This window comes from Lonchura striata, chromosome 3 (genome assembly GCF_046129695.1).
Source record: "Lonchura striata isolate bLonStr1 chromosome 3, bLonStr1.mat, whole genome shotgun sequence".
Taxonomy (NCBI): Eukaryota; Metazoa; Chordata; class Aves; order Passeriformes; family Estrildidae; genus Lonchura; species Lonchura striata.
The window spans coordinates 29885570-29910113 of NC_134605.1; the positions used below are offsets into that span (position 1 = coordinate 29885570).

The window sequence follows — 24544 nt, forward strand, 5'->3', positions numbered from 1 at the left end:
GAAAGACCTTAATGAAGAATTTAGAAAGTCTGCCAGGAGCAGCAACCTAATCCCTCACCACATACCTTCTATAATCAGTAACAGCTCTCCTATGGAGCTTGCACTTCCCAAGGCACAAAAGCAGCTAGGATCATTCCCTATTTCCCCTCATGTGAAATAACTGAGCCCTACTTTGCTGCTGAGAGTTTTGGGCCTACAGCACTATCTCCCACTGCATCAAGCACAGCCCTCCCTCACTGCATCAACAGTCTCAGGCATAATGAAATCAGAGCTGCTAATTACTGCCAACACAGCAGCCTTTAGTTTTGTACAATTAGTGACACTTAATATTCATATCTTATTTAATGCTTCTGTTCTAACAAAGCAGTACTAGCACAGCAACAAGAGCACATGTCAGTGCCTAATTATAGACATATTAGTACTCAACTAACCACAACACATCTCTTCTGGAGTCCCACACAAGCACTCCCTCCACGTCAGGCATTCCTGTAGGTTCATGCTGGCCTATTTCAGAGTACATAGGCAGAACTAACCCCACCCTGATACACTGAGGGAAAAAGCATCATGTGCCTCTCCTTTTAAGCCTGTTCTGCCATTCACCACATGAAGAAAGGCTTAAGGATTCCTGAAAGGTGTTGCTCTAAGACAGGTAAGGACATTCAAAGTGAGAAAATCAGGAGTGCTATTTCATGTCAAGTTTTCATGCAGAGACTCAGTCCTGGGTAATGGTGGTAGTGCAGAACCTCTCTACTGAGGAGCCCTGAGGGATCAGACTTGGGATTTGCTGTACTTGGGTAATGACCTCAACCTGGTGCTCAGTAGATACAGATGGTTTTCAGCAGCCACGATGTTAATGACTGTCCAATGACAAGCCACTCCATCCTTTCCCAAGGAGCTACTGTTTTACTCACACTCTTTAAAACAGCTCCTAGCTTCCCACGAGCCTGGGCTAAATGAACTGGGATTTGCTTTTTAATTAGCAACTTCCAACCAAACATGTTAAATACAGAGATGCAGAAAACTACAGTTGCTGGGCTCAATTTCTACTTTCCCACATGCAGGAGGTTCAGTAACTTGTAGTCTGCTGCAGACAGCAGAACGAAGTTCTAGGATGTTTGTTATTCATAGCCATTAATTGCAAAATCCATGATTCCACATCAACAGTTTCCTGAAAGCCTGAGAAGATGCCAGCTCCTGCAGCACACCCTTCTGGTGACCAGCTGCACTTGCACTGCAAACGACTGCAAGGACACAGCACCGCAGAGCGCCCTTCCAAACACCCAGGTGCATACACACACACACTGGCAGACATATACCCTCCATAGCCTCAGCTCTGACTTATACTCACTGAAAGGGTGCAATGGCTTCAGGAAGGAGGTTGTATGTCGCTACATTGGTCATTTTGTTGAAGAAGAATTTCTTCTTGAAGTTTTTGCTATATGCCATTGTCCAGGGATCTAGCAGAGGGGTTACAGAGATCAGATAGAAAATAAAAAGGAAAAAAATCACAGAAGAAATACACATGCAGTAAAAGTAGGCAGGAGGAATCTATAAGAACAACTGTGATCTTTCCATTACTCCTTTTTCCTTCCTTCCCCCAAGACAACCTGCATCCCAAGCTGTTCTCTATTCACTGAGAAAAATACCTTCTCCCTCCATTTAGAAGCTCACTTTTGAAACAGGGTATTTCCACATCCTATTACTCTGGAAAACATCATGATGAAAAATTATGATCTCATTAAAAAAAGAAGGTAGTCAGTCATGTAAATAAATGGAATTACCCACATGATAACTAATCAACCCACAACAGAAAACTTACATATAACACCCTAAACCTCACCCAAATCCAAGCTACTGTCATTACATGCAAACACTTAATCTCTATCCATTTGAATAGTGCCATTAATTGTTTACCAAGTTACAATATGAGTAAGCCTGGTCAATACTTTTTACTTGGAGAGACAAAGAAAAGTTGAGAGGGAGTGAAGACTCTCCCTACCGTTCATAGTCCGTACGATGTAGAGTCCTGTGGGCACAAAATGCCGATCATCTCGGCCAGTGTAGGACAGCCGGGGCATTCCCCCTGAACTCTTGATGACTTTCATCTCTAACCTAAATGTTGAGAGAAGGCAGTGATAGAGTGTTTCTTCCTTTACTGTGCTTATACACACATTGTACCACCTGCCACCCCCTTCTCCAGAATGTCACAATGAGAACTGACAGCATGGCACAGGACAGGATCGAATCATCACATCCTGAAATACTGAGGTTTTTGCCTACCCACACAGGCCAAGAGAAACCAGTCAGACCTGTCTAGATCAAGCTGCAAATTGAGTGCTGTGGTGAAAAATCTGTGATAAGCTACCATAATTGATCTAAACAGGGTTCCTATTTCAAGTGTCAATTCTCGACCTTTCAAGCCACTGAGAAACCATTGATACTTCTGCACCCAAACTCAGGCACTGTTGCTACTCCAACTGCTATGAAGTGCATTGGCCACATCTATGGCATGAGAATGCAGCAGAATGATGCTCTGAGTGAGCAGCATCTCAGGAACAGCAGCCACCATGAGCTCTAACAGCTCATTCTCCATGACCCCACTAGCACAGATCAGAACATCCCTCCCATTCCTGTGCACCAGTGACTGATAACCTCAGTGGGCCCTGACGTTTTATTTGCACCAATTGCTTACCTCACAAAAATCTTGTCCATTTCTTCCAATCTGTATACTTCCTTCACTCTGGGAAGACAAAAACGTTATTTCAAAAAAAGAACTGTGCTTTTTTTTCTGCCCAGCTACAGGGAGCAGCCAAATGGTTGATTTTATACAGCATGAGGTAGTCAGGCTCAACTGAGACTCACCCTTTTCCTCTATCTTATGCTTCAGTGACTAGTTTTTCCTGGCTTGAGAAAACCTGACACCTGCATGTTCATGGCTGGATTGCTGTAAGCAGCAGATAAATATCCTTGCTGCTAAGGAAGCTGTGCATTTTTACCTCAGGTTGACTATACAGAAAAGTAAAAACAGTGAAAGTCAGGTGCTTTTGTTTTCCCATCAGATAAATTGACCAAGGTCAGTCCCAGATATGTTCGGGCCTCAGTATGCAGGCCTCACAGTAAAATTAACAACCTGATCTTCACCATTACTATCCTCAGAGATGCAATAAACTTGTTAGTTACCCTGAGGTAAAAAGAGAATTTTTTTTAATCAATAAATATTATTCTGAGTCCTCATTCTGTCATTACATCAACCTGGTTTTGTTGTTTTGAGACAGAAAAACAATCAGTAAGTTAAAAAAGCACTGCCTCTAATTGGACACAACAACCACTCATTTCCCACATCCCTACAAGCATTAGGTTTCAAAGAGCACAACAGGAACACTTTAACAGCTTTCCACAAAAGCAGCAAATGACCTCTCTACAATCCATTTCCCCAGCTCTCCTTCTCACTTCACCTTCAGCCTTCCCCAGCATTTTGGGCACCTCCAGTTATTACAAATGTCTGTTTTTCACTAGGCAGAGATTCCACTCATTGCCTTTCATTAAGCCATCAAGAAGCTCCTTCTCTCCCTTCCTCCAGCTTCATTAATGACTTCAGCTTGTGAATGAGAAGCTGTTTCGTCCATAATACCTGACTGATGCCTTCACAGTTGTGCTCTTATGCTACACTGCAGTAGAATTAATGAAATAGAAGGCCAGGAGACAACCAAAGCTGAAGCCCTTTGTCAGGAACTTTCCTGGGGGTTGTAACTAAAGCCTTGTCCTCAGAGATGCTGGTCAGTCCTGCATTTACTAACAGTCAGCATCACTGTACTGCTGCTGACCCTTCAGGGCAGACAAGGACAGAATTCTTTGCAATGATTAAGCTCACTGGCTGCTAGACCTACAATCACACATATTTGGAATCAACACCAGCCAATCCACCTATGATGAAAATGTGACTGTGTGACATGTGAAAGGAGGGCTCAACTTCTCCATTAATAATAGTTACTTTAAATATATAAAAAGTTTTTAATCTCTTTCCAAAGAACGTAACAGAACTATGAATTTCAGCCTGAAACTTAACTGCCCTTCATGTCCTCCAACACACTGACACCAAAGCAAGCGAGGCTGAGGAAAGGAGGCATCACTCACCGGATGGGGTTCATATCTGGCCGGCTGGGTTTAGAAACAGCTTTGACAAATTTCTCTGCCAGCCGAATCCTGAATGAACATGGAAAGAGAACCCAGCAATTTAACAAGGCCTTTGGTACAGCAGGTAGGTAACAGCTTCAACAGAGTAAGTGATTTGCCAACTCAGGACATGCACACTGCTAGGCAAATGGGTCTAGCAAGACTTCTTTTCACCCTGCTCTCCCAATTCAGTGCCCAGTGATACTGCTTATTATCCATTACAAATGAGTCTCCATAGCTTACTCTCTAAGTCCACATACTGTTGAACACTGATATATTTATCAGGCTATCAGGATTAGCAGAGACATTATGTCCCTGAGGATGGAAATAGAGGGGCTTGTTCCTTCTCTCTCAGCTCATTCATATTCCTAGAATGGTCAGTTTACCTCAGCCATGCCTGGCTCAGCCTACACTAAGAAAGAAGTTAGAGCTGCCCTCGTACACAGAGAAGATACAGTTGGAAAAGCCTATATGTACTTCAGTTCAGAGCAGCCTCATTCACAGTTCATCTTTATAGCAGTATTTCAGCTGAATGCACTTGTCTCCCTTTGCTCAGCATTCTGCTTTTTGTCTAAACACTGTTCCAGTCACTCCTACACATGTACAGAAAAACGCTTATCCAGAATCCACATACCTCTGGTTGAAATGCTGCATTTGAACATCATTGCCATTCAGCACCAAGACATCGAGGATGTGGATGGCACTGATTTTTCGCTGGGCTTTCCCCTAAGGAGGGCAATACAGAGATTTATTATTCACGCTGTGGCTATTTCAGCCTGTTTTTTGACAGGACATCTCTTCTAGCAAGAAAGCACCTTTCCAGATATTAGAAACACACAAATTCCCTGTTGCCCGTTATACAGGAACATGGCATACTCCAAGAACTAGTGTGTTGGAACTCAAAATGTCTCTCAGACATTTTTAGAGGTTCCAGGCCTTGCTCAGAAGCATTCTAGACCTCAGCAGGCAGCTGGAAACAGCTGTGATTTTGAGTTTGAGCCATGGAATGGATTACCAACTTTGAAGGTGGAACAAGCAGTCACAAAGGGTTAGATAGCATAGTAAAAGTAGTTACAAAGTAGATGGGAAATTTTTTTAGTATTGTACAGGGGGATTGTTATTTGTACATGGGGGTCAGAAGTTCTAAGATGGAGGAAAGTGGGCTGATCCTGTTCTTCCTCCTTCTTCCTTGCCTCCATGTTCTTGGTGATGTTGGCATTTACAGATTGGTTTAGAGTAGAAAAGCACTTTGTAATATAGGTAGTAGGTATTGGAGGAAAACTACAAACATGTAATACATAATATATCATATAAAAGATAGCAGCAGCCCTGGGCGGGGGGAGAGAAGAAGAAGACAGCAGACAGAGAGGATGTCAGGGTGTGTGTGTGTGTCTCTGCCTGGGCCGCTGACCAAACAGCCGCAGCCCGCGAACACAATCTTTTAGATAACTAGCAATAAACTGCCTTGAGACCGAACAACAAGAGGCTGCGGAGTTTTTCTTTGGAAGCACAGGTTGGAGGAGAAATTTTACCACCACATGAGACCCCAGAGCAAGCCCGGGGTTCTCACACTAATGCATCTCAAATACCCAGTTCTGTCTTAGGGGAGGGAGAGCAGGACCACAGTTGCCATCCACCAGCTATCTGTGCCTTATCAAGTATCACGAAGACCAGCACACTACAGGATCCTTGTCTGAGATGCAAGACAACAGGGAAACTCCCAGGCAGCTGGGATTTTTCACCTTACACTGTAAATATACCATGAGGATCTTCTCCTCATAGTCTCCAGTCACTACTGAGCAGTTATGTACCCACAGAGCCACAGACACATGAAGTCATGGTGGCAATGTCTTGTGCAGCTCCACTTAGAACAGCAACACAGCAGGTCCAGAGCGTTTTCAAAACAATGTTGAAAGCTTATATTTCTAGGACTGGACAGAAAGAAGGAACTTAATCCAAAATAGTTACTTTAAAGATCATATACAAAAAAACCCCAAACCTTGGACCCATCACAGATGGAACATTTATTCTGCAGTATCTTACACAGATTAAGTGAAACCTCTGTTTGTAGCAAAATGGTGAGAGAAAGTAGGCTCCTACCTCTCCTTTCAGCTCATGAACAATCTCCACAGAGAGAAGAGTATCTCGTGGCAGCTCAGTTTTCAAATCCAGCTTTGTCCAGCGGTCTGACTGGCGACCACCCCAGGTGTAGATCTGTGATTTCTGTACATAAAGACAGAGTCAGATTCAGCCAAGGCTTCCTGAGGGCAGGGGTGAAGAAGAGACCTCTAACTGCAGAGCAGCTCTCAGAGAATCTTTTTGTCCTAGGCAGTCACAAGCAGTTTCTTTGTCATAAGTTTTAAGGAAGAACCTTAACCTCTACAGCAAAGGAACAAGAACCCCAATTCTAATCTACCAGTGACTTTTCACACCCGCACAAAGCACCAGATATAGAACACCTTTAAAAGGACAGTGAAGATAATTAGAGACACAAGCAGGAATGCAGGTCTCTGTGTAGGCTGAGATTACAGAAAAAGGGTTAATTAGTGTGAAAGCCAATGACATCAGGTGAAAGAAACATAAATAACTAGCAGTCTCAGGTACTGTTGATCAGGATGCTTTTAGGCCTTTAGGGACAGGAAAGGACGGGATGAAACTGCAAGGCAGAATAGCACCATTAAAATAAATCAGCAAGACTCCTGGAGTGTCCTTAGCACTTACCCCTAACCCCAAGAGGAACTTCTGCTCACTTCCAGACACCATACACCGGTAATCAAACACCTGGCGAATTTTTTCCAGTGTGGTGGAATTCAGAGGAGTGGGTTTGTAACTGAAGGTATCAATGTCTGTGCCCTAAAAAGCAAAGTATGGAAAAGGCAAGAAAGACACAATACATCAACAGGCAGGTAAACATAATTTCTACATGAAGCAATAATCCAGGACTAGTTTCTTCATCTCTTAATTCCAACAGAAAAAAAGTTATTATATTTGTATGAAAGGACTCTAGGCAAGCTCTCACCTGAATCAGCTCAAAGAACTTGGACTTGGGATCTGAAGATGAAGGAGCAACACGAGCCTGATCAGGAATCTGAAAACAAATCCGAACAATTGATATAGAGTGTTATTCTCTGGCACATTCAAAGGAACATTTCTGGTTTCAATGTATGACAGAACATTCTGCCCCTGAAACTCCTGCTCTTGGGATTTGAGATGAAGAAGAGATGTCATGTGGCAAATAAAATGTCTCACATGTTTTACAAATTTAATGTAGGCATACCACATCTCACAGAAACCAACCAGCAACTCCAGAAAGATTTAGTCTAAACCTCTGATGTCATGCATGTTTTGATAAAATATCCTTTCATCAAAGACACACCATCAGCCTGTGAAACTAACTGCCATATCTATGGCCACATTGGAGTCAAAAGCTTAGGAAATAGAAACTGCAGACTCATAAAATAAGACCTTTTAGAGAGCTCTACTGCTTGGGATCTAGGCACTGAGTTCACTCTGTGTAAAATGAAATATTCTCAACTGCAAAGAAGCCTGCTCAGTTAAGCCATACACAATAAATCAGGCACATCATGTTTGATTACATAACAGCTTGAAACAGTTTCTGACTTTCCCAAAAGACAAGATATTAAACCTCTATCTAGAAAGTCCTATCTTTACCTTAGCTCCATTCTTGTTTCACTATAGCAAGGACACCTTCACAATTTGCCTGCTTGACACCTTACTTACCCCCCATAGCTGGAGACACTCCTTTCGGATTTCAGCCTGCCGTGGCTCAACCAGCGTTCTAAAGAAAGACAGCAGACTGTTAAGATGCTGAAACCTCTTTGATCTTGCAAGCATTAGATATCCCAGCCTTATAAAATTTGGAACTTTCAGCACCTGGCTTGAGAACAACATGAACATGAACATAGGGTTGTATGAAAGAAGACGCTGCCTTCCCTCCCCACCCTCCAGTTCCTGTGTTTAGCTTTGTTTCATGGTCTGCACTACTATCAGCCATCACTTCATTCCATGGAAGTACCATTGGGTATAAATATTTTCAGTAAGTTATGTATTTGTACAAACTTATGCTAATCTCCAAGAGCTGGGTACACAGCCTTACTTAAGAATAACAGCGAAAACCTGCTGAAGGCCATACAAAAAACAGTGTCAAGGAAGAATCAGCTCTAAGACAATTTCTAACTACCATATTCACTCAACTTTCTACCACATATCATGTCTGAATAATACCTGAGCAGAAAAGCCATAGCAGGGAAACATTGCAATGGCTTTAGTTTTATGCAAAAAATTAACATCAAACTTCAGGTAATTCTAAATCTGTAACATAGATATTTTGAATTGCCCCTGGAAAGATGAACAGCTGTGAACCACACTCAGCTTGATGGTTACTGTTGAATTGAAAATACTAGCTGCAAGTTACTTTTCTGCTTACATTCCTGCTAAGAAGCAAGCTCACTTATGGTAACTGGAAATCATCCAATGCATGGAAGCCTTCTCAACAAGGGTGATAATAGACCATCAATTTTCCAGACTCCTCCAGCCACCCACACACTGCAAATAACTCAGGTGGAGACACAAACTGAGCTACCTAAAAGCACTTTTCACTTTCCTGGCTCCAAAGGCCAAGACAAGTACCAGCTCAAATCCACAACTATTAAACAAGGACAAAACAATTCATTAACAGTAGGTTAATTCAGTCTTCACCAAAAGGAAGAGGAATATACTCACGTGTCTTGAACAAAGGCACGAATTTTGGCTAGTGCCTTTATCTGAACTTTGCAGTGGCTAAAAGAGAAGAAAAGTTTTAATCAGGGAGCAAATTAATCACCACCAACATTGTTCTACTGGTCAAAACAAGAAAAAGTGCTGAGACAATGGGGAAGCCAGACTGATTCACAGAGCAATAAGGGATCTTTAACCAACAAAACCATAACTGACAGGAAGATCACTGGAACAAATTAGGCAGTACTTTCTTTTCTACGCAGTACTCTGAGGTTGAACAGTCACTAAGAGTAATACAGCATTTCTGTCAGCACAGGGTCCCCCTGCTCTGCTCAGCCTCTCAGGGAACAAAAGCAGAGCAGTGTGCCAGCATCAACAAGTACTTCCATGAGTGCAGGAAGTTACACCTGAAAGCAATGCTAAATTAATCTGCCTACAGCCAGCAGCCTTCATCACCCATAGTAACTCACTTTTCATTGGATTGGACAATGTAATTGTAGAAATCCTGGTTGTCTTTGATCACATTCAGTGGGACAATAAGATTCACATCCACATCAGAATTGCGCAGCTGGTTGAGTCTGATGTTCACTGTGAAGAGGTAATCCCGCACATCTTCAATCCCTGACTTCAGGCCTTTGCATACCACATACCTGACGAGCAAGGCAGAGAGGTCAATTCTTTCACACAGCCAACTTGTCTGCTACACTCCCATTATACGGAGAGCTTCCCAAACCCCACGAGCTCTTTCCTCCTGAATATCTTTATAAAGATGCAAACTGACCTATCACCGAGTCATTGCATATTTTCTAAGCACTGGAAAAGCAGGGAAATGCAGCCCTATGTAAACCCCCCACATATCTCCCTTAAGCAGTAAATCAATTCTGCTAAGACAGGTACAATGAAAACACAGATAATATCACAGAATTATAGAAATGGTTTGGGTTGGAAAGGATCTTAAAGATCATTCAGTACTTTCAAGTACTGGAAGGCCCCAGTTATGTCACCCCTAAGCGTCTCTTTTCCAGACTAAACAATCCCAATTCTCAGCCTTTCCTCACAGGAAATGTGCTCCATCATTGGAATCATGTGGTGCTCCTCCTCTGGACTTGGTCCAAGAGGTCCATGTCTTCCCTTGTGCTGGGGACCCCAGAGCTGGATGTAGCACTACAGGATGGGTCTCACCAGAGCAGAGTAGCAGGGCACAGTCCCCTCCCTTATCCTGCTGGCCATGCTGTTTTGGATGCAGCCCAGGATACATGTGGCTTTCTGGGCTGTGAGTACACAGTGCCAGCTCATGTCCAACCTCTCATATATCCTCTGGCTTCACTGAAACCATAGTTTCATGCAGAACAAGATTTGTTACATACCCAGTTACACAGCTTCCTTCTCATAAGAGCAATTTGGCAAATATCATCTTTACCTTTTCTATAATTTATCAAACATCTAAAATGTTTGCTCCTCCAAGATAGCTGCTAATTGAGGCAGGTCACAAAGCTTCCACTAGGCTTACCCAAATCCATCTATCACTGTATTTAGAGTATTGTTTTCTTTAGTAGACCCTCATGCTCAAGCATCTCACCTCTCTGAGTTAGCGGGACGGCTAGTCACAGGTTTAAAGATGCAAACTCTCTCAAAGCAGCAATACAGCAGATAAACAAGACCCACGCTGAATGGAGTAAACAGGTCAAAGGTTTTGCAGACAAAATTTCCTCCTGTAAAAAAAAAGAGGAAGTACACCAATGCCAGCAGATTATAAGGAAATAAGGAGATACCGAGCACCTCAATCCTTCTGCAGAACTAGCAACAGAGTTTTTGTGCAATTAAACAGCATCCAGAAGACAGTTATGAAGTGTGTCAGCAAGACTTCATGAAACATCTTCCCTAAGTCTCTGCAGCAAAGAGAGAAAAGCATTCCCTTGGCAAGAATCTAATCTGTATGTAGGCTGTCTCACAAGCAAACCTTGTATATGCCCCCCGTCCTTCCCTTCCAGGCCCAGACTGTGCCCTACTGCCTGGCAGCATGCTATCCCAATGCCTCCAGGGAAGAGGATCCCTGATATATGCAACAAGGAACCTCAGACTAGAGGAGAAGACTAATAGATGTTACCTAAACAGAACAACTTGCCATCTAGAGAGAAAAAGAGTCTGTGTTCCTCTCTTTTTCAAACAAGTTTAACAATTTCCCCAAGCAAAAAGCAGGAATTTTTACAGAACTATCATCTACCCATGTAGGAAAGACAGAGCTCTGCCCCTTTTATCACATCACATTTGAGACTACACCTTAGCAGATCAGGTTCAGAGGGCACAAGATACAAATTTTCATTTTGTAACAATTTGTCTTCTGTATCAGTGCCAAAGGCTAACTAAACTCAGTGGAAGACAGGAGCCATCAGAATCAGACACAGTGTAAGGTCCATCATTTAGCAACAATGAGGTGCATCAGTTCTTATCACACAGATGGCAGATTTAAAGGAGAAAAGCCTTCAGAAGCTAGAGGAAATAAAGAACTGGATAAACACCCCTTTGCTCCAATCAGCTGGGATATTGAGGAAGTTGGTCCAGCTAGTGCCATAAAACCCAGATAGACTGTCCAGTTATCGCACTGCATGACTTTACCCCAAGACAGCTACATAACCCAACAAATTAGGTGCTTTAAAATAATGCATTTTAGCTCATGTTTTTAATCAAAAGCTAGACAAACATAGATTCACTTATTTTTCTCACCAGATCTCTTAGCTTTGCGACAATCATCTCAGGACTTATGCATACACATTCAATTCTGTGCAACTCATGTCAGAGCAGACTTCAAGGCACTAATAAAAATTGTACAGCAACATTTCCCAGTGCCACCCACACCTTAGAGAAGAAGGAATATTAATGGACAAAATATACCTGTCCGGACAATGGAAAGTGCTGTAAGGAACTGGCAAAGCATGAGTTGTTTGCTTAGGATTTCTTGAAGATTCTCCTGACCCTCCACTGAGAAACCCTGCAAAGTACATAGCATATAATTAGTATCTCCACAAATCTATTGGTCAAGCAAACGATTCTGAGGAACTAAATCATGGAATCATGATCATTTCTCTTTCTTTAAGGTAAAAGAATCAGCACCAGGAATTTTAATGGCAAGGCTTTTAGAATTTCACATTGTAGCTACACATGTCATACACCCTATTGTATGCAGACAAAGGTGTCAGGGTTTTTTTTAGTGCAGGAAGAAAAAGAAATTAACCAACCCCATCAGCCATTAAGAAATGCACTCCCTTGTGATAAGTATTGTCCAAAACAAAATTCTGGAAAGCAGTAATGTTCTCTGATCGAGTGATGTCTCCATCTCCATCAATTCCACCCTCTCCTAAAGAAAAAAATGAGACAATTAAAAACACATTTGCAAGTACAAACAAAAGATCAGTATGTGCAGATGATCTATTGTATTCAATCAAGATTTAGTCAGAAATTACAAAGACCTTGATAGGCAGAATAAACACTAACAAAGTCCTTTGTTAAAACCACCTAAAAACCAAAGTTAACCACAAAAAACAAAGATGCTTTTTAATTCAGAAAAATTATTCAGATTGAGTGGTCAGGCTGAAATAAGACCATAAAATAACCATGCTCAAATGATGAGGTGTACATTAGCCTCAGCAAAAGACAAATGAAGACTATATGACAACATAATATTCTCATCCAAGCAGGAGTGACACATAGCTGAACCTACTGAAAATATAAGATTCAATTTCACTGAACAGGTCACCTATTAAAAATACGTTATTACAGACAAGGCAAAATTCTTTATTTTGTGTATTTTACTAACAAATCAAATTATTCTAAAGAAACATAATAGTCTATTTTCAAACACAGTGTAATTTGGGCTTTATGAAAGCAACTCCTCCCAAAAAACTCTGAACAAGTTTATAACGGGAGTAAGGAAAGAGACATAGGGTTTGTGCACAAATACTCACAGTTTTCCCATGCAGCTCTTTAAAATTTAGAGAGCTACATTGTCCCCCCAGCTGGTATTTTAGAAAGCTGACCTAAGGTATATTCTTGTGCTTTAAGGAAGCTTGAATTTCTATTTGGTATTAGACCTTGTAAATCTTCTACAACTACAGATTCTATTACCTCAACTGGAGGACTAGAAAGCAGAAGTGATCAGGATGCATGATATAGTTTTGATAACTAAACTCCTCATCAACCATCCTGTCAATAAGTGAAGTGACACTGGAATTTGTTACCATTCTTCACAACAGAAATACCATGGCAGGCTATTTCCTTCCCATCAGTGGAAGAGTCTGTACACACCTCACTAGATTTAGAGCATAATAGAAAGGGATCAAGAAAATTAATCAAAAACATTGGGCTATTAATTTCTCCAGGTATCTCCTCCTCCCCATAACACCAGTTTGCCGTGAACTAACGAAGATCCAAGCACTGCAACCATTAGAACAAGGTGTTTATCAGCCTTGCTGCCCTTGCCATGAACCTTCACTTTAACCAAGATCTAATCCTTAAGTGCTACTAACCATTCTCTAAGAGCTCATAGTCGGGTGTCAAGACTGGCAAGAGTCAGTGATGGAGAGGAAAAAGACCATACAAGGCACAAAAACAGAAAAGCAAACCCTCTACAAAACAGTCACTTTCCAGTTTCTTTTATGTAGTCTTAAATAAGAAGCACAAATACTAGCAATCTTTGGATTTCTCCTCCTAGTCCTAAAGGCAAGGTAGATAGAGTGCTCAAACACATCATCAAGATTAACAAGTTACAATGCATGAGATGAGATGCAGCAATTGTCTGTGTACACCTGTATAGTCTGTCTCAAAGCAAGGTAAAACATGTTAACAAACCTCCTCAGATTAAGCAGCTCATTTAGTCATAGTGATTCAGATACAGCCTCTAGCCCGAATCCGTCTTATTTATCTTTATTAAATTGATCCTACAATCAATTATGAGAGCACAGCTAGGAAGGTCTGATACAGAAACATGCTGACAGTGGGTAAATAAGGTTTCCATCTCTGGCTCTGCTAGTAGACCTTTGGGCACATCAGGAGGCTAGAGCACCTCTCCCATATGGATAGACTGAGAACACTGAGGCTGCATAGCCTAGAAAAGAGAAGGCTCTAGGGATTCTAGGCACCCTTCAATACCTAAAGTGGGCTACAGTAAAGATGGGAAGGGACTTTTTTATCAGGGAATATAGTGACAGAATAATGGCTTTCAACTGAAAGAGGGTACATTTTAAAGAGACATTAACAATAAATTCTTTACTCAGAGGGATGAGTCACTGGGACACATGGCCTGGACAAGTTTTGGATGCCCAGTCTCTGTTCATGGCCAGCTTGGATAGGACTTTGAGCAATCTGGTCTCATGGAAGGTATCCTTGTTCACAGTAGGGGAGTTGGTGCTAGATGATTTTTAAGGTCCCTTTCAATCCACACAATTCTATAATTCTATAAGTCATCTCATTCACCATGTTTCAGGCTGAGATCAGTGACGTGAGATAAATATTGCCAAGCAATCTTTAAGCACTCTGTAATGTTCAGATAAGCAAAGTACTCAAATATCAACTGTTACAATGAAACATACTCCAAGGCCAGACTGGAAATAAAGGCAAATTACTTGAAAAAATGAAAATTACTTGTCAGAAAAATTACTTGATATGCAAGCTCACCAATCTCAACCCTTTTCTCCAATGACAGCCCCTTTCTACCTTGTAAAATGGTACCCTAAGCTTCTCTTAGATCCCCTCGCTGGCATCAATACCAGCCCTGTCATTAATACAGAGGCTGCAGCATAAGCAAAAACCTCAGGTAACACTCATGGGTGCACTACATACCATAATAAGGTTCAAAGAGCTCACTGGAAGCAGAATAGAAGTCCTCCAGTTTAAAATCATTTGGTCCTTTCAAGGTCATGCCAAATCCTTTCGCATGCCACTTCCGCCTCCACAAGACATATTCAGAGAAGCCTCCAGGACCAGCACACACATCAGCAAAGTAGAGCAGCTCTGCATCACACTCCTTTATCAAAGGCACCTGCAAAAGGAAACAGAGGAAATTCTACTGACCCATAATAGGTCCTGTCAGTCAAACCACATACAGCATAAACTACACTGCTCAGAGGAATCTTTCAAGGGCCTGTTTTCCCAGCTAGTATCTTAAAGATTGTCCTTTCTTCCCACCTTCCACATTCTCTAAGAAAGCACTGCTGTTTGAAAGTTAGAGGAACTCACCCCTTGGCAGTCCTTAGGATTTGTAAACATGTAGTCAAAGACATGGTCCATATTTGCCATCTTCATTGCAGCCCTGTGAACACATAAATGGGGCCTTGTTAAGTTTCATCCTTGGCTCCCACAGCTGAAAATGGGCATATACATGGGAAAGGGACTACAGTACCAGACACTGTACAAACCTGTTCAGAAAGAAAGCACCACGGATCATCTCATAGGGGTTAGACCTTGTTCGGGCTCGACGCATTTCTTCTCCATCCAGCTCATCAAATACACTCTGCACAAAAAGAAACAAAGCTCATCAGTTGGACCTGGCACAGGCTGGAGGGATAGGTAGGCATCAGCATTACCTAGCTTCTTTCTCCTCTCTCCTTAGGCAGTAAACTCCATGCAGGATTTGGTTCACCAATACAAAATGTTTTTCTATCTCATAATGATATTTACTCTTATTCTAAGCTGCCTCAGCTCTTAAGCAAATTTAATAACACTGACAAATTCTGTACTGATAGCTCCAGAGTATGATAATATGGTTAGCCACCTCAAAAGCAGTCCCGGCCTAAAGTATTTCTTTCACATATATACACACACACACTCTACTGCAGTATACAAGGGCATAATAAAATTTAGGAGGGAAGACTGAACAGACAAGAAAAGAAGAGGAGCTCTTTTCCTCAGTTTAGTCAAGCCTTCAGCCTTTCAGTCGGACTAAGGGCAGGTGACCGCTTTACATCATCTCCGAGATGGTTTTAGCTGGGGTAGAGTTAATTTGTTTCATAGTAGTAGTTTCATATTATCTAGTAAGATACATTTTGGATTTGAGATGGAAACAGTGTTGATAACATAGAGAAGTTTTTGTTACTTCTGACCAACGTTTGAACAGTATTAAGACCCTTTCTGATCCTCACACCACCCTGCCAGAAAGTAGGTAGGGAATGCATTCCTGTGGAGCTTGGAGGGGACATAGCTGGGACAGGTGATCCCGACTGTCCAAACAGATATTCCATACCATACCCCATAATGCTCAGTATATAAAGCTTGGGGAAGAAGGAAGAAGCCAAGGACATTCAGAGTTATGGTTTTTGTCTTCCCAAATAATTTGTCTTCCCAAATGTGATGGAGACCTGCTCTCCTGAATAGAGATGGCTAAACACCTTGCCCATGGCAAGTAGTGAATTCATTGCTTTAATTAATTCCTTGTTTTACTTTCCTTCCATTGAGTGGCTTTTGCTTTATTATAAAATTGCCTTTATCGAAACCTATGACTTTTCTTCCCTTTTACCCTTCCCATGTTCTCCCCAATCCTGCTGGTGGGAGAACAGGTGAGCAGCTGCAGGGGGCTTAGTTGCCAGCTGGAGTTAAACCAAGAAAATCTCCCAGAAGGCTCAGATTCAAAACAGGCTGCTGAACAGATAGCAAAAAACACAATGCTAGGTCATCCCAGTGATTTTGAGGTGACAGAGTACATTCTGAGCTCTTGTCAATTACCTAACTACTCAATCTTTTTAAATTATTTTCATTTGCTTCCCCAAAATTTCAGTCCCTCTCCAAAAAGGGGGCTCACCTTGCACTGCAGGACATTATGTAAAAGTTCTTCATTACAGAACTCTGTTTCATCTTCAATCATCAACTTCCTCTGCAACAGAACAAGAGCACAGGGAGCAATTAGCAAGCATGATATTGTCATTTCAGAATGCAGCATGTACCAATAGTGGATAAAGGCTGCCAATCACATACTAGGCTGTATGAGCAAAAGTGCAGCAATTACACTGAGGACTTTTCTCCCACGTTAGGCACCTTGAGATCACATATGAAATCCTGTATCCAGTTTAAGCACTCCCTAGTATAAGAATGGACATATTGGAACAAAAGGAGCAAAAGGGCCACCAAAATGACAAGGGTCAAAAAATACCTGGTGTATGAGAAAAAGGAGAGAACAGTTTGTTCAGAATGCAGAAAGGGAGATCCTATTGTTGTACCTAACAATGGGACAAGTCCCTAACAGGAGGCAGAAAAGATTCACCTAGGCTCCTGGAGATCTACAGCGACATGACAAGAAACAATGGACAAAAGCCACATTAAAAAATGCTAATTAGCCATATGTAAATTTTCTTTTGTTAACTGGGTTGTCAAACACTGAACAGATGACCAAACAGGCTGTGAAGCTTCCATCCTTGAAAATACTCAAAACTCCATTAAACAAGGCCTTGAGCAACCTGATCGGATATAGCTGGATCTGCTCTAAACAGAAAGCTACACTAGCAACCTCAAGAGGTTGCTCACAGTTCATGCTATTCTACAGCTCTTTGACATGGCAACTCTCCCAGGCTGAGTACTCCTGCTTTGTCTTAGGCTGGTAAGTACCAAGATATAAAAAATTACCTTCCCCACAGTCATCCACTCCTTCAGCACCTGAGCATCTGGGATCTCCGTGGTACACTCAGGGCACCAGTCCACCTTCTCATAGGCACTAGGCTGCAAGCACAAGTCATGGGAAGAGCCAAAGATGCTTTTACTAGAAAAATATAAAAACTAATTGGTCCCCAAAAGTTTGCCTCCCAATGCTAGCATAAGAGGTAATTCCATGACTTCAGTGCCAACTGTAGAGTTTTTTCCTCCTGGACTAAAACATGTATTATCTATTTATATAATTAAAAACAGCCTCAAACATCTCCACCATAAAAAAAAAAAAAAACAAAACCAAAAAACTCACCATGTTCCCCTTTATTAGAGTCTTATAATCAAGGCACATCAGAAGTCTAGTGCTCAAAGTACAATTTAGAGACACTGGAAAAGAGACTGCCAAGAAAAACTGGGTTTTTCCCCCAGTTTTTGCTGAAGACAAGAGAAATGGGACTTAAAACATAAAGTACTTACCTCTGGCTCATCCTGCCAATCAATATTGAGCTCCCCATCAAATCCTTTGAGGGTCAGGCCAAAGCCTCTCCTTCCCTTCTGATTGGAGGCCTCAACAATATCTTTTCTGCCTTGCCCATATTTACCCAGACCTTCTCCTTCCCGGAAGCCCATCTTGGCCTATAAAGGGAGCAAAGGGAGCACTCTGAGGGGGTGGACTTGAGTTTATGTACTACTGCTAAGGTCAAAGAGTAGTATAGAAAATGGCACATCACTCTGAAGTGACTTGAAGGCATTGAGCATTTTTAATCTCAATTGTAGCTTTCAGGACTTTCAAGTGAGTTCACTTCACTGAGGCAGGATACAAAAAAACTAGATCTGAAGAATGATGTTTGAGATGACAGCAAATTACAAAAGGTTCAGTAATGTGGAAAGAGCCTGCTCAGAGAGAAAAGTAGTGAGGAGCCTGGAGCCATTCATCTCAGGGTTCAGCAAGCATGGACACTTCATAGAAAAAGAAGCTGGTAAAGGAAAAAATTCATGCTGTGATGAAATTCGTTGTGAACATGCATTCACATGCATTTCAAATACCAAACACATACACATCTCTTCAGTTAAAAGAACTATGTTCATTATCTTCTAGTTTTTCAGGCTTTCCTCTCAGTAAATTTTAGCAATAAGAGAACAATAACAAAAAGGAGGGATGCAGTCAATTTCATGCATGCACAAGACAGTAAGGAAATAAAAGACAGAGAACTGTGCAACAAAGAGGATCAGAATTAAAGTATTTTTTGCAACAAACTAGTCTTTTCAATTTGTTCTCATCAGTTCTTAATAGTTTGGCCCAAAACTATTTTGACCTACCATAAGCTTTTGGGAGACACTATTATACATTGAGTAGCGAGATGAAGTACCCTCCACAAGAGAGTCTTGTTTGAACTCATTGCTGAAGACTGGTCTTTTTTCATCGCTCTCACTCTCAGACCCACTGGAAGACTCTGAAAACAAACAAAAAAGTGAGAATGAAAATCAAATGGAAGAAAGACATCTCAGTAATCACATTAGAATACAGTGAGACTCATTAAATACTCTGAACACATACACATAGAGGACATTTCGGTATCTCAAATGTGTTACAGAAAATGTGTAGGTGTAATTTAATACACCCTGTGCAACCAACACTTGGTTATCTTTCCTGTTGCCTCAGGGAGACAACCAACCTCTCTGACCCCATGGATTCCAGGCCCCACAAAGGGCTGAGCAAACCCCATCACACAGCAGAGCAGCCACAGGAATAGTACTGTGGTGTCCCTGACCTTTGCAATGATCCTGAGGAACTGAGAAGGTCCACAGGGATTCTCTCCTGAGCATAGTGACAATTACACCTTGATGAAACATACTGAATTTTCTTCCATATCCTATCTAACTACTAGTGTAAATCCATCCCTAACTTAGACAAAAACTCACATCAAATACACAGGGATCTACCAAATGGCCAACACTGCAGAAAGAAGAGTAAAGCTAAATTTATTATAGTTCAGTTAAATCCCCACTATCCAGTTAAATAGCAAGGATCCCCAAGTTCACTACAGCAAGTGAGAGAGTTTTTCACATCTAGAGTTTACAGATACATACAAACTCAAGTGAAAGATTAGGTCAGAGAACACCAATCTTCTTTAAAATACCTTGAGAAAGTTTTGAGGAAGAACTTAATTCAGTGGTTCAATCAAGGTAATATCAACATACATAGCAAGCACTCAAAGTAAACCTTCCACACCAGAACCTTCATGGGCATCAAATAATGAAGCTCTGTCTGTGCCCAGTTCCACCTTGGGATCTAATTGATAAGAACCTAGGCCTGTATGAGCGGCACAGTCCTCACTGCTGCCCTCCAGCTGTGAGATGCCCAAACCTACTTGCTCCAGGCAGGACGTAACTGGGATCTGGGCAGGAATCATGGTAGTCTCATTTGACTCAGTGTGCTCTGCACCAGCTGGGTGCTCAGGGAGGACCTACAATCCAACGAGTCTTTATGTTTTTCCTGGGGTAATATCACTATGAGGATGAAGCAGTGGTACAAGTTTCTTACTACTGTTATATTGTTACTATACTGTTGTGCATGCAGCTGTGTTTTTCACCAGGAATCACTGGCAAAATATCCAGTTTCTGGATGTGGCTGATAAATTTGCATAAACTCAGAGAGCTAATTCATACAAACCACAGGAGCAGCAATTCACAGCAAGCACAGCTTTGCTCTGTGTTGGCCCTCTGCCTCTTGAGCTCCCTTGTTTGCCCAGTGCTAGAAATCATTTTGTGCTGCTTTGTACAAATATGGGAAGTTGAACTACAAAAGTTGTCCAGACATAAACCAGAAGATTGTTAGCAGAGTTTGTTTTCTGTTTAGCTCTTAAGAAGGAGTAATTTAGCTCCACAGATGTGTTTAAAAACCCAAAAGTATTATAATACTTAAAAAGAAGATTTGAACTTTTCTTAGATTTGTCTAATTTAAGCAAAAATACAGACTATTTCTCTTTCAACTCACAGATCTCTGTGTTTTCCTGTTTGGAAAACTAAGCATCAGTGAAGTAACAGGAAATAACTGAAAAATCAGCAAAAAAAAAATCTGTTACAAGAAAGTGAAGTAAAACTGAAAGACAGCACCGTAAAATATAAAACTGTAGTTAAAACACTTTCAATGTGTCCTCAGTGATTGTTGCTGAGCAGTTTTTAAGATTCAGGACTTGTGTCCCCACATTACTACACTAGAGTTTTACAGTATCAACATTTGAGGCTTCCAGCTCCAGACAAGGAAGGCTATGATTCACCTGTGTTTGCAACATTCTATACCCTTCTTGATTTTCAAACATCTATCACACAAGATATATTTCTGTTTCTTTCACAAAGCTTTTACCTAAGAACACACAAAGGATTTTTGCTTTAGGGTCAGTTACAGCTTTCTGCTTCTTTGGTACATAGCTTCAATTAACTTTGCTACCTGCTTTTTAACTCTTTGCTACCTGTCTTATTTTCTAGAGACTCATAAAATGCCTTAAACACAATTACCTGCTTCATAAATTTCAATGGAGTCCCTTCACAACTCTTCTTGTTTTTTTAGATTTGCTAAACCATGCTCAGCTGAGATTAAATCTCAAATCAATTCTTTCCCCAACCTCCCTTCTTTCATTAGAAACCAAAATGGGTGTAATACACTAATAAACAATTAACTCTACCCAAAATATTGTCCTTGAGCTGTATCAATTTGTTTCTTAAACACTAAGGCTTACAGCCTATTTTGATTCATGTATGAACTCAATAATTAAAAGGAAGAAAAAAAAAGAAAAAAAAAATCAGTTTGAATTTTTTAGCTCAGCCCTGAGTGCACAGAGCATTCCCTACCTCAGCTCTCACATTCTGCACCTCTGACCTCCTCAGACAGGTACACACACACTATACCCTGCAACTACAGCTACTCCCACACACTCACTTCCATTTTCACAAGGGAAGGCTTTATGTGTTCAGGCACTTGAACACTTCATGACCATGAGCAATCCTAAAACTGACATAGCAGGCATGACAGTGAGGCAATGTGAAGGACCATCTTGGGAAAGTTCAGTGTCCCACAACACCCATACCAATTGTGCAGGTCATATGCCTCATCTGTGGTACATCCCAACTCCAGGTGAGAAAGCACACTCCAAGAAAAAGTAGGCAATTAGTTAATTCTGAAATAGATCTTTCTGACAACAAACACCTGTGAGCTTTCACAACTCTGTCCCCTGGCAAAATCACACTGAGCCAGCATAAGAGATGGTCCTACAAAATAAAAGCTCCAACCAACTGGTCCCTTTGTAGTCATCTCAGTTTCTCCCATCTGCAGAAATATGGTAAGACTACTGACTTCTTTCTTCCTTTTTCAACAAAATTATGATTATAATGCTTCTTTATGGTGTAATACCAACAACACCTCAGTACTGAGTTTCCAAACCAGAAATAACTGCTGAGACTGAAAAGATCAGTATGACAAGAATGATTAGAGCTTTGGATCATGCATGTCATCTACCTCAAATCCAGTTTTCTACATCTAAACTCATATAATTCCCAGATTAAAAGGTTTATGTAAGATTTATAAAAAGCCTAAAATAATTCACACCAATCCAATGTTATGAAAATAAATAATGTAGCTTTTTTCCTAAAAAGAGTATATCCTTGAAATTCAGGCTATCAATTAGGATTCAGGAGATGCAGGTTCTATTCCTGGTTATTATTTATATCCCCTGCAGCAGCACATTCCAGATCTCCAACTTTACCTTGAGTAGTATGATTACTAAATTGATTTTCATCATCTGAAGTAGAACTGAGGGTTAATCCCAAGTCTTCTCTGCTCTTCTTCTGCTTATTTTGGGGGCTGCTAAATTCCGGTTCAGTCCTTCTCTTCATGGTTTCCTGTATGAGCTGTAAATAATACGAAAAGAAGAAGAAGATCACACTTGGCAAACATTAAGCATTACTTTCTGTAATGCACAGTAGCATGGTAGCACAGATCATGTTATGCTGTTCAGTATTAGTATCAGTATTATTCTCAACATAAATGTCTTTAGGTTAAACTCTTAGCTTCTTTTGAATTCGTTTTTGTAAACACCTAGTTTAACTAATCAAATGGGAAACTGATATAGAAATTTCCCTATAACTGATGAATTTCAAATCACTTCTGCAAACCTACTTATCCCCAAATGCAAGTAGATCAAGTTACCCAGATGTAGACTGTTAAATAACTTAAATATATGGCAGTTCATTACTACTACTGAATCGAAGATTCATTTTATCCAAACACACTGAAAAAATGTCAGGTCCATCTAATGGAGAATATTCAATGTGGAACCAATTCCTCACAAGACTTCAAACAACTCTGACCTCACCTCTGCAAATCTTAATAAAGGAGCTTTTCTGCATGGCTTTTAAAACAGAACTTTGTTAAATATGCGTGCTCAAGTTGTGCATGCAGTTGTGTTTTTCACCAGGAATCACTGGCAAAATATCCAGTTTCTGGATGTGGCTAATAAATTTGCACAAACTCAGAGAAAGGTCTAATGCTTAAGATGGAGTTAATAGAAGCCAGCTTGGAAGGCTTGCAGAAGACAAGAAGCAAGGAAAGGGAAAAAGGGAAAAATTTAAAGGCAAAAATGCTTAGCAGACCAGCTAAAACCTCCCTGCAACTGAAAAAAAAAAAAAAAAAAAAGAAACTGTACCTTGATTAGTGTTTCTTATACGACATAGAAATAGAATTGTTGGGCTATAAGATACCCCAGGTCACCAGTTCAAACCTTTAGTTATCAAACTTATTTCCACAAACACATACAAGGCAGCTTAAGGCTAAATCCTTTCTTTATCCCCACAACTCTGACTGCAAAATGATCCCACAACCTCACTGCACTATGGCTAAGAAATCTTCTCCCTTCCACCAGAAGTTATATTACAGACAACTAACCTTTACCTGCTCTTGCCTCAGTTGAGGGTTTTGGTTTTTTACTCTTTATCTCTAATAAACCATCCATTTTATATTTCTTCTGAGAGAGCCAAATGAGACCAACACTCTTAGCTCACTCTTACCAGCCCCCTATCAAGACGCCCCACCCTCCAAACTCCACTAAGGGTCCCTCAGCACACTTGACTTCCTGACAAATTTCAAACCATGCAAATTTAGGGGCAAGTTAGGGACACCCGGTCCCTCAGGAGTCCTGCAGCTGCGAGGAAAAGTTCCTCCACATCCCCACCCATGCCCTACAGCCCCCTTGTACCGCACCACCGGCTGCTCACAGAATCATTTTGGTTGGAAAAGACCTCTGAGGTCATCGAAACCAAACCATGAGTGAATACCACCCTGGGAACTAGACAAGGGCACTACGTGCCACATCCAGTCTTTCCTTGAACACCTCCAGAGATGGTGACTCCACCACTTCCCTGGGCTATCCACTCCAACGTCTCATCACCTCTTCTGCAGAGAAATTCCTCCTGATGTCCAGTCTAAATCTCCCCTGGCACAGCCTGAGGCTGTGTCCTCTTGTCCTGGTTGCCTGGCAGAAGGGGACAATCCCTCCTGGCTACACCCTCCTCTCGAGGGTTGTAGAGAGCCATAAGGTCTCCCCTGAGCCTAATCTTCTCCAGGCTAAACACCCCCAGGTCCCTCAGCCCGTATCCTCACAGTACTTACCCTGCAAACCCTTCCCCAGCTTCGCTGCCCTTCCCGGCCTCACGCCGTCACGCCGCCCGCCGCGCAGCCCCCGGTGGCAGAGGCCGAGCCGAGACCTGCCCGCAGGCGGAGGGCGGGCAGCGGGGAGACGGCCGGAGCCGCCGGCGGCCGCGCCCCGCGCTGACCCGCACACGGCCGGGGTCGGCGGACAGCGCCGTGCTGGAGCGGGCGGCACTCACGGCGAAAGCGGGGCAGGCGGCGGGCTCCGAAGGGCTCGGGCTCCGAAGGGCTCGGGCTCCGAAGGGCTTTCGTTTCCCCGCTCCGACGCGGCGCCGGCCCCGCCCCCGGCCCGCCCCTCGCGCGGGG

The 24544-nt window shown here is 41.8% G+C and overlaps 1 protein-coding gene across 3 annotated transcripts in view; it reads right to left on the reverse strand.

Moving 5' to 3' along the window:
* The window catches only part of CMTR1 (cap methyltransferase 1), a 33311-nt gene extending 8972 nt beyond the window's left edge, over nt 1-24339 (reverse strand). For 2 of the 3 annotated variants that reach the window (XR_013339690.1, XM_077782016.1), the window contains exons 1-22: nt 22299-22460; nt 18856-18989; nt 18013-18171; nt 17518-17610; nt 16700-16771; nt 15321-15415; nt 15142-15214; nt 14746-14944; nt 12147-12265; nt 11803-11899; nt 10490-10622; nt 9381-9560; nt 8917-8973; nt 7915-7972; nt 7193-7261; nt 6895-7026; nt 6274-6396; nt 4808-4899; nt 4135-4203; nt 2693-2740; nt 2000-2112; nt 1349-1457 (exon numbers count right to left, since the gene is read on the reverse strand). Coding sequence is in view for 2 of the 3 variants with exons in the window: in XM_077782016.1 (XP_077638142.1) it covers nt 1349-1457; nt 2000-2112; nt 2693-2740; nt 4135-4203; nt 4808-4899; nt 6274-6396; nt 6895-7026; nt 7193-7261; nt 7915-7972; nt 8917-8973; nt 9381-9560; nt 10490-10622; nt 11803-11899; nt 12147-12265; nt 14746-14944; nt 15142-15214; nt 15321-15415; nt 16700-16771; nt 17518-17610; nt 18013-18171; nt 18856-18989; nt 22299-22428 (2354 nt within the window). In the remaining variant the exon portion in view is untranslated. Of the gene's footprint in view, nt 1-1348; nt 1458-1999; nt 2113-2692; nt 2741-4134; nt 4204-4807; nt 4900-6273; nt 6397-6894; nt 7027-7192; nt 7262-7914; nt 7973-8916; nt 8974-9380; nt 9561-10489; nt 10623-11802; nt 11900-12146; nt 12266-14745; nt 14945-15141; nt 15215-15320; nt 15416-16699; nt 16772-17517; nt 17611-18012; nt 18172-18855; nt 18990-22298; nt 22461-24199 lie in introns of those variants that run through there. The other variant, XM_021550479.3, reaches the window with a different exon arrangement.
* Between the last annotated feature and the right edge of the window lie 205 nt (nt 24340-24544).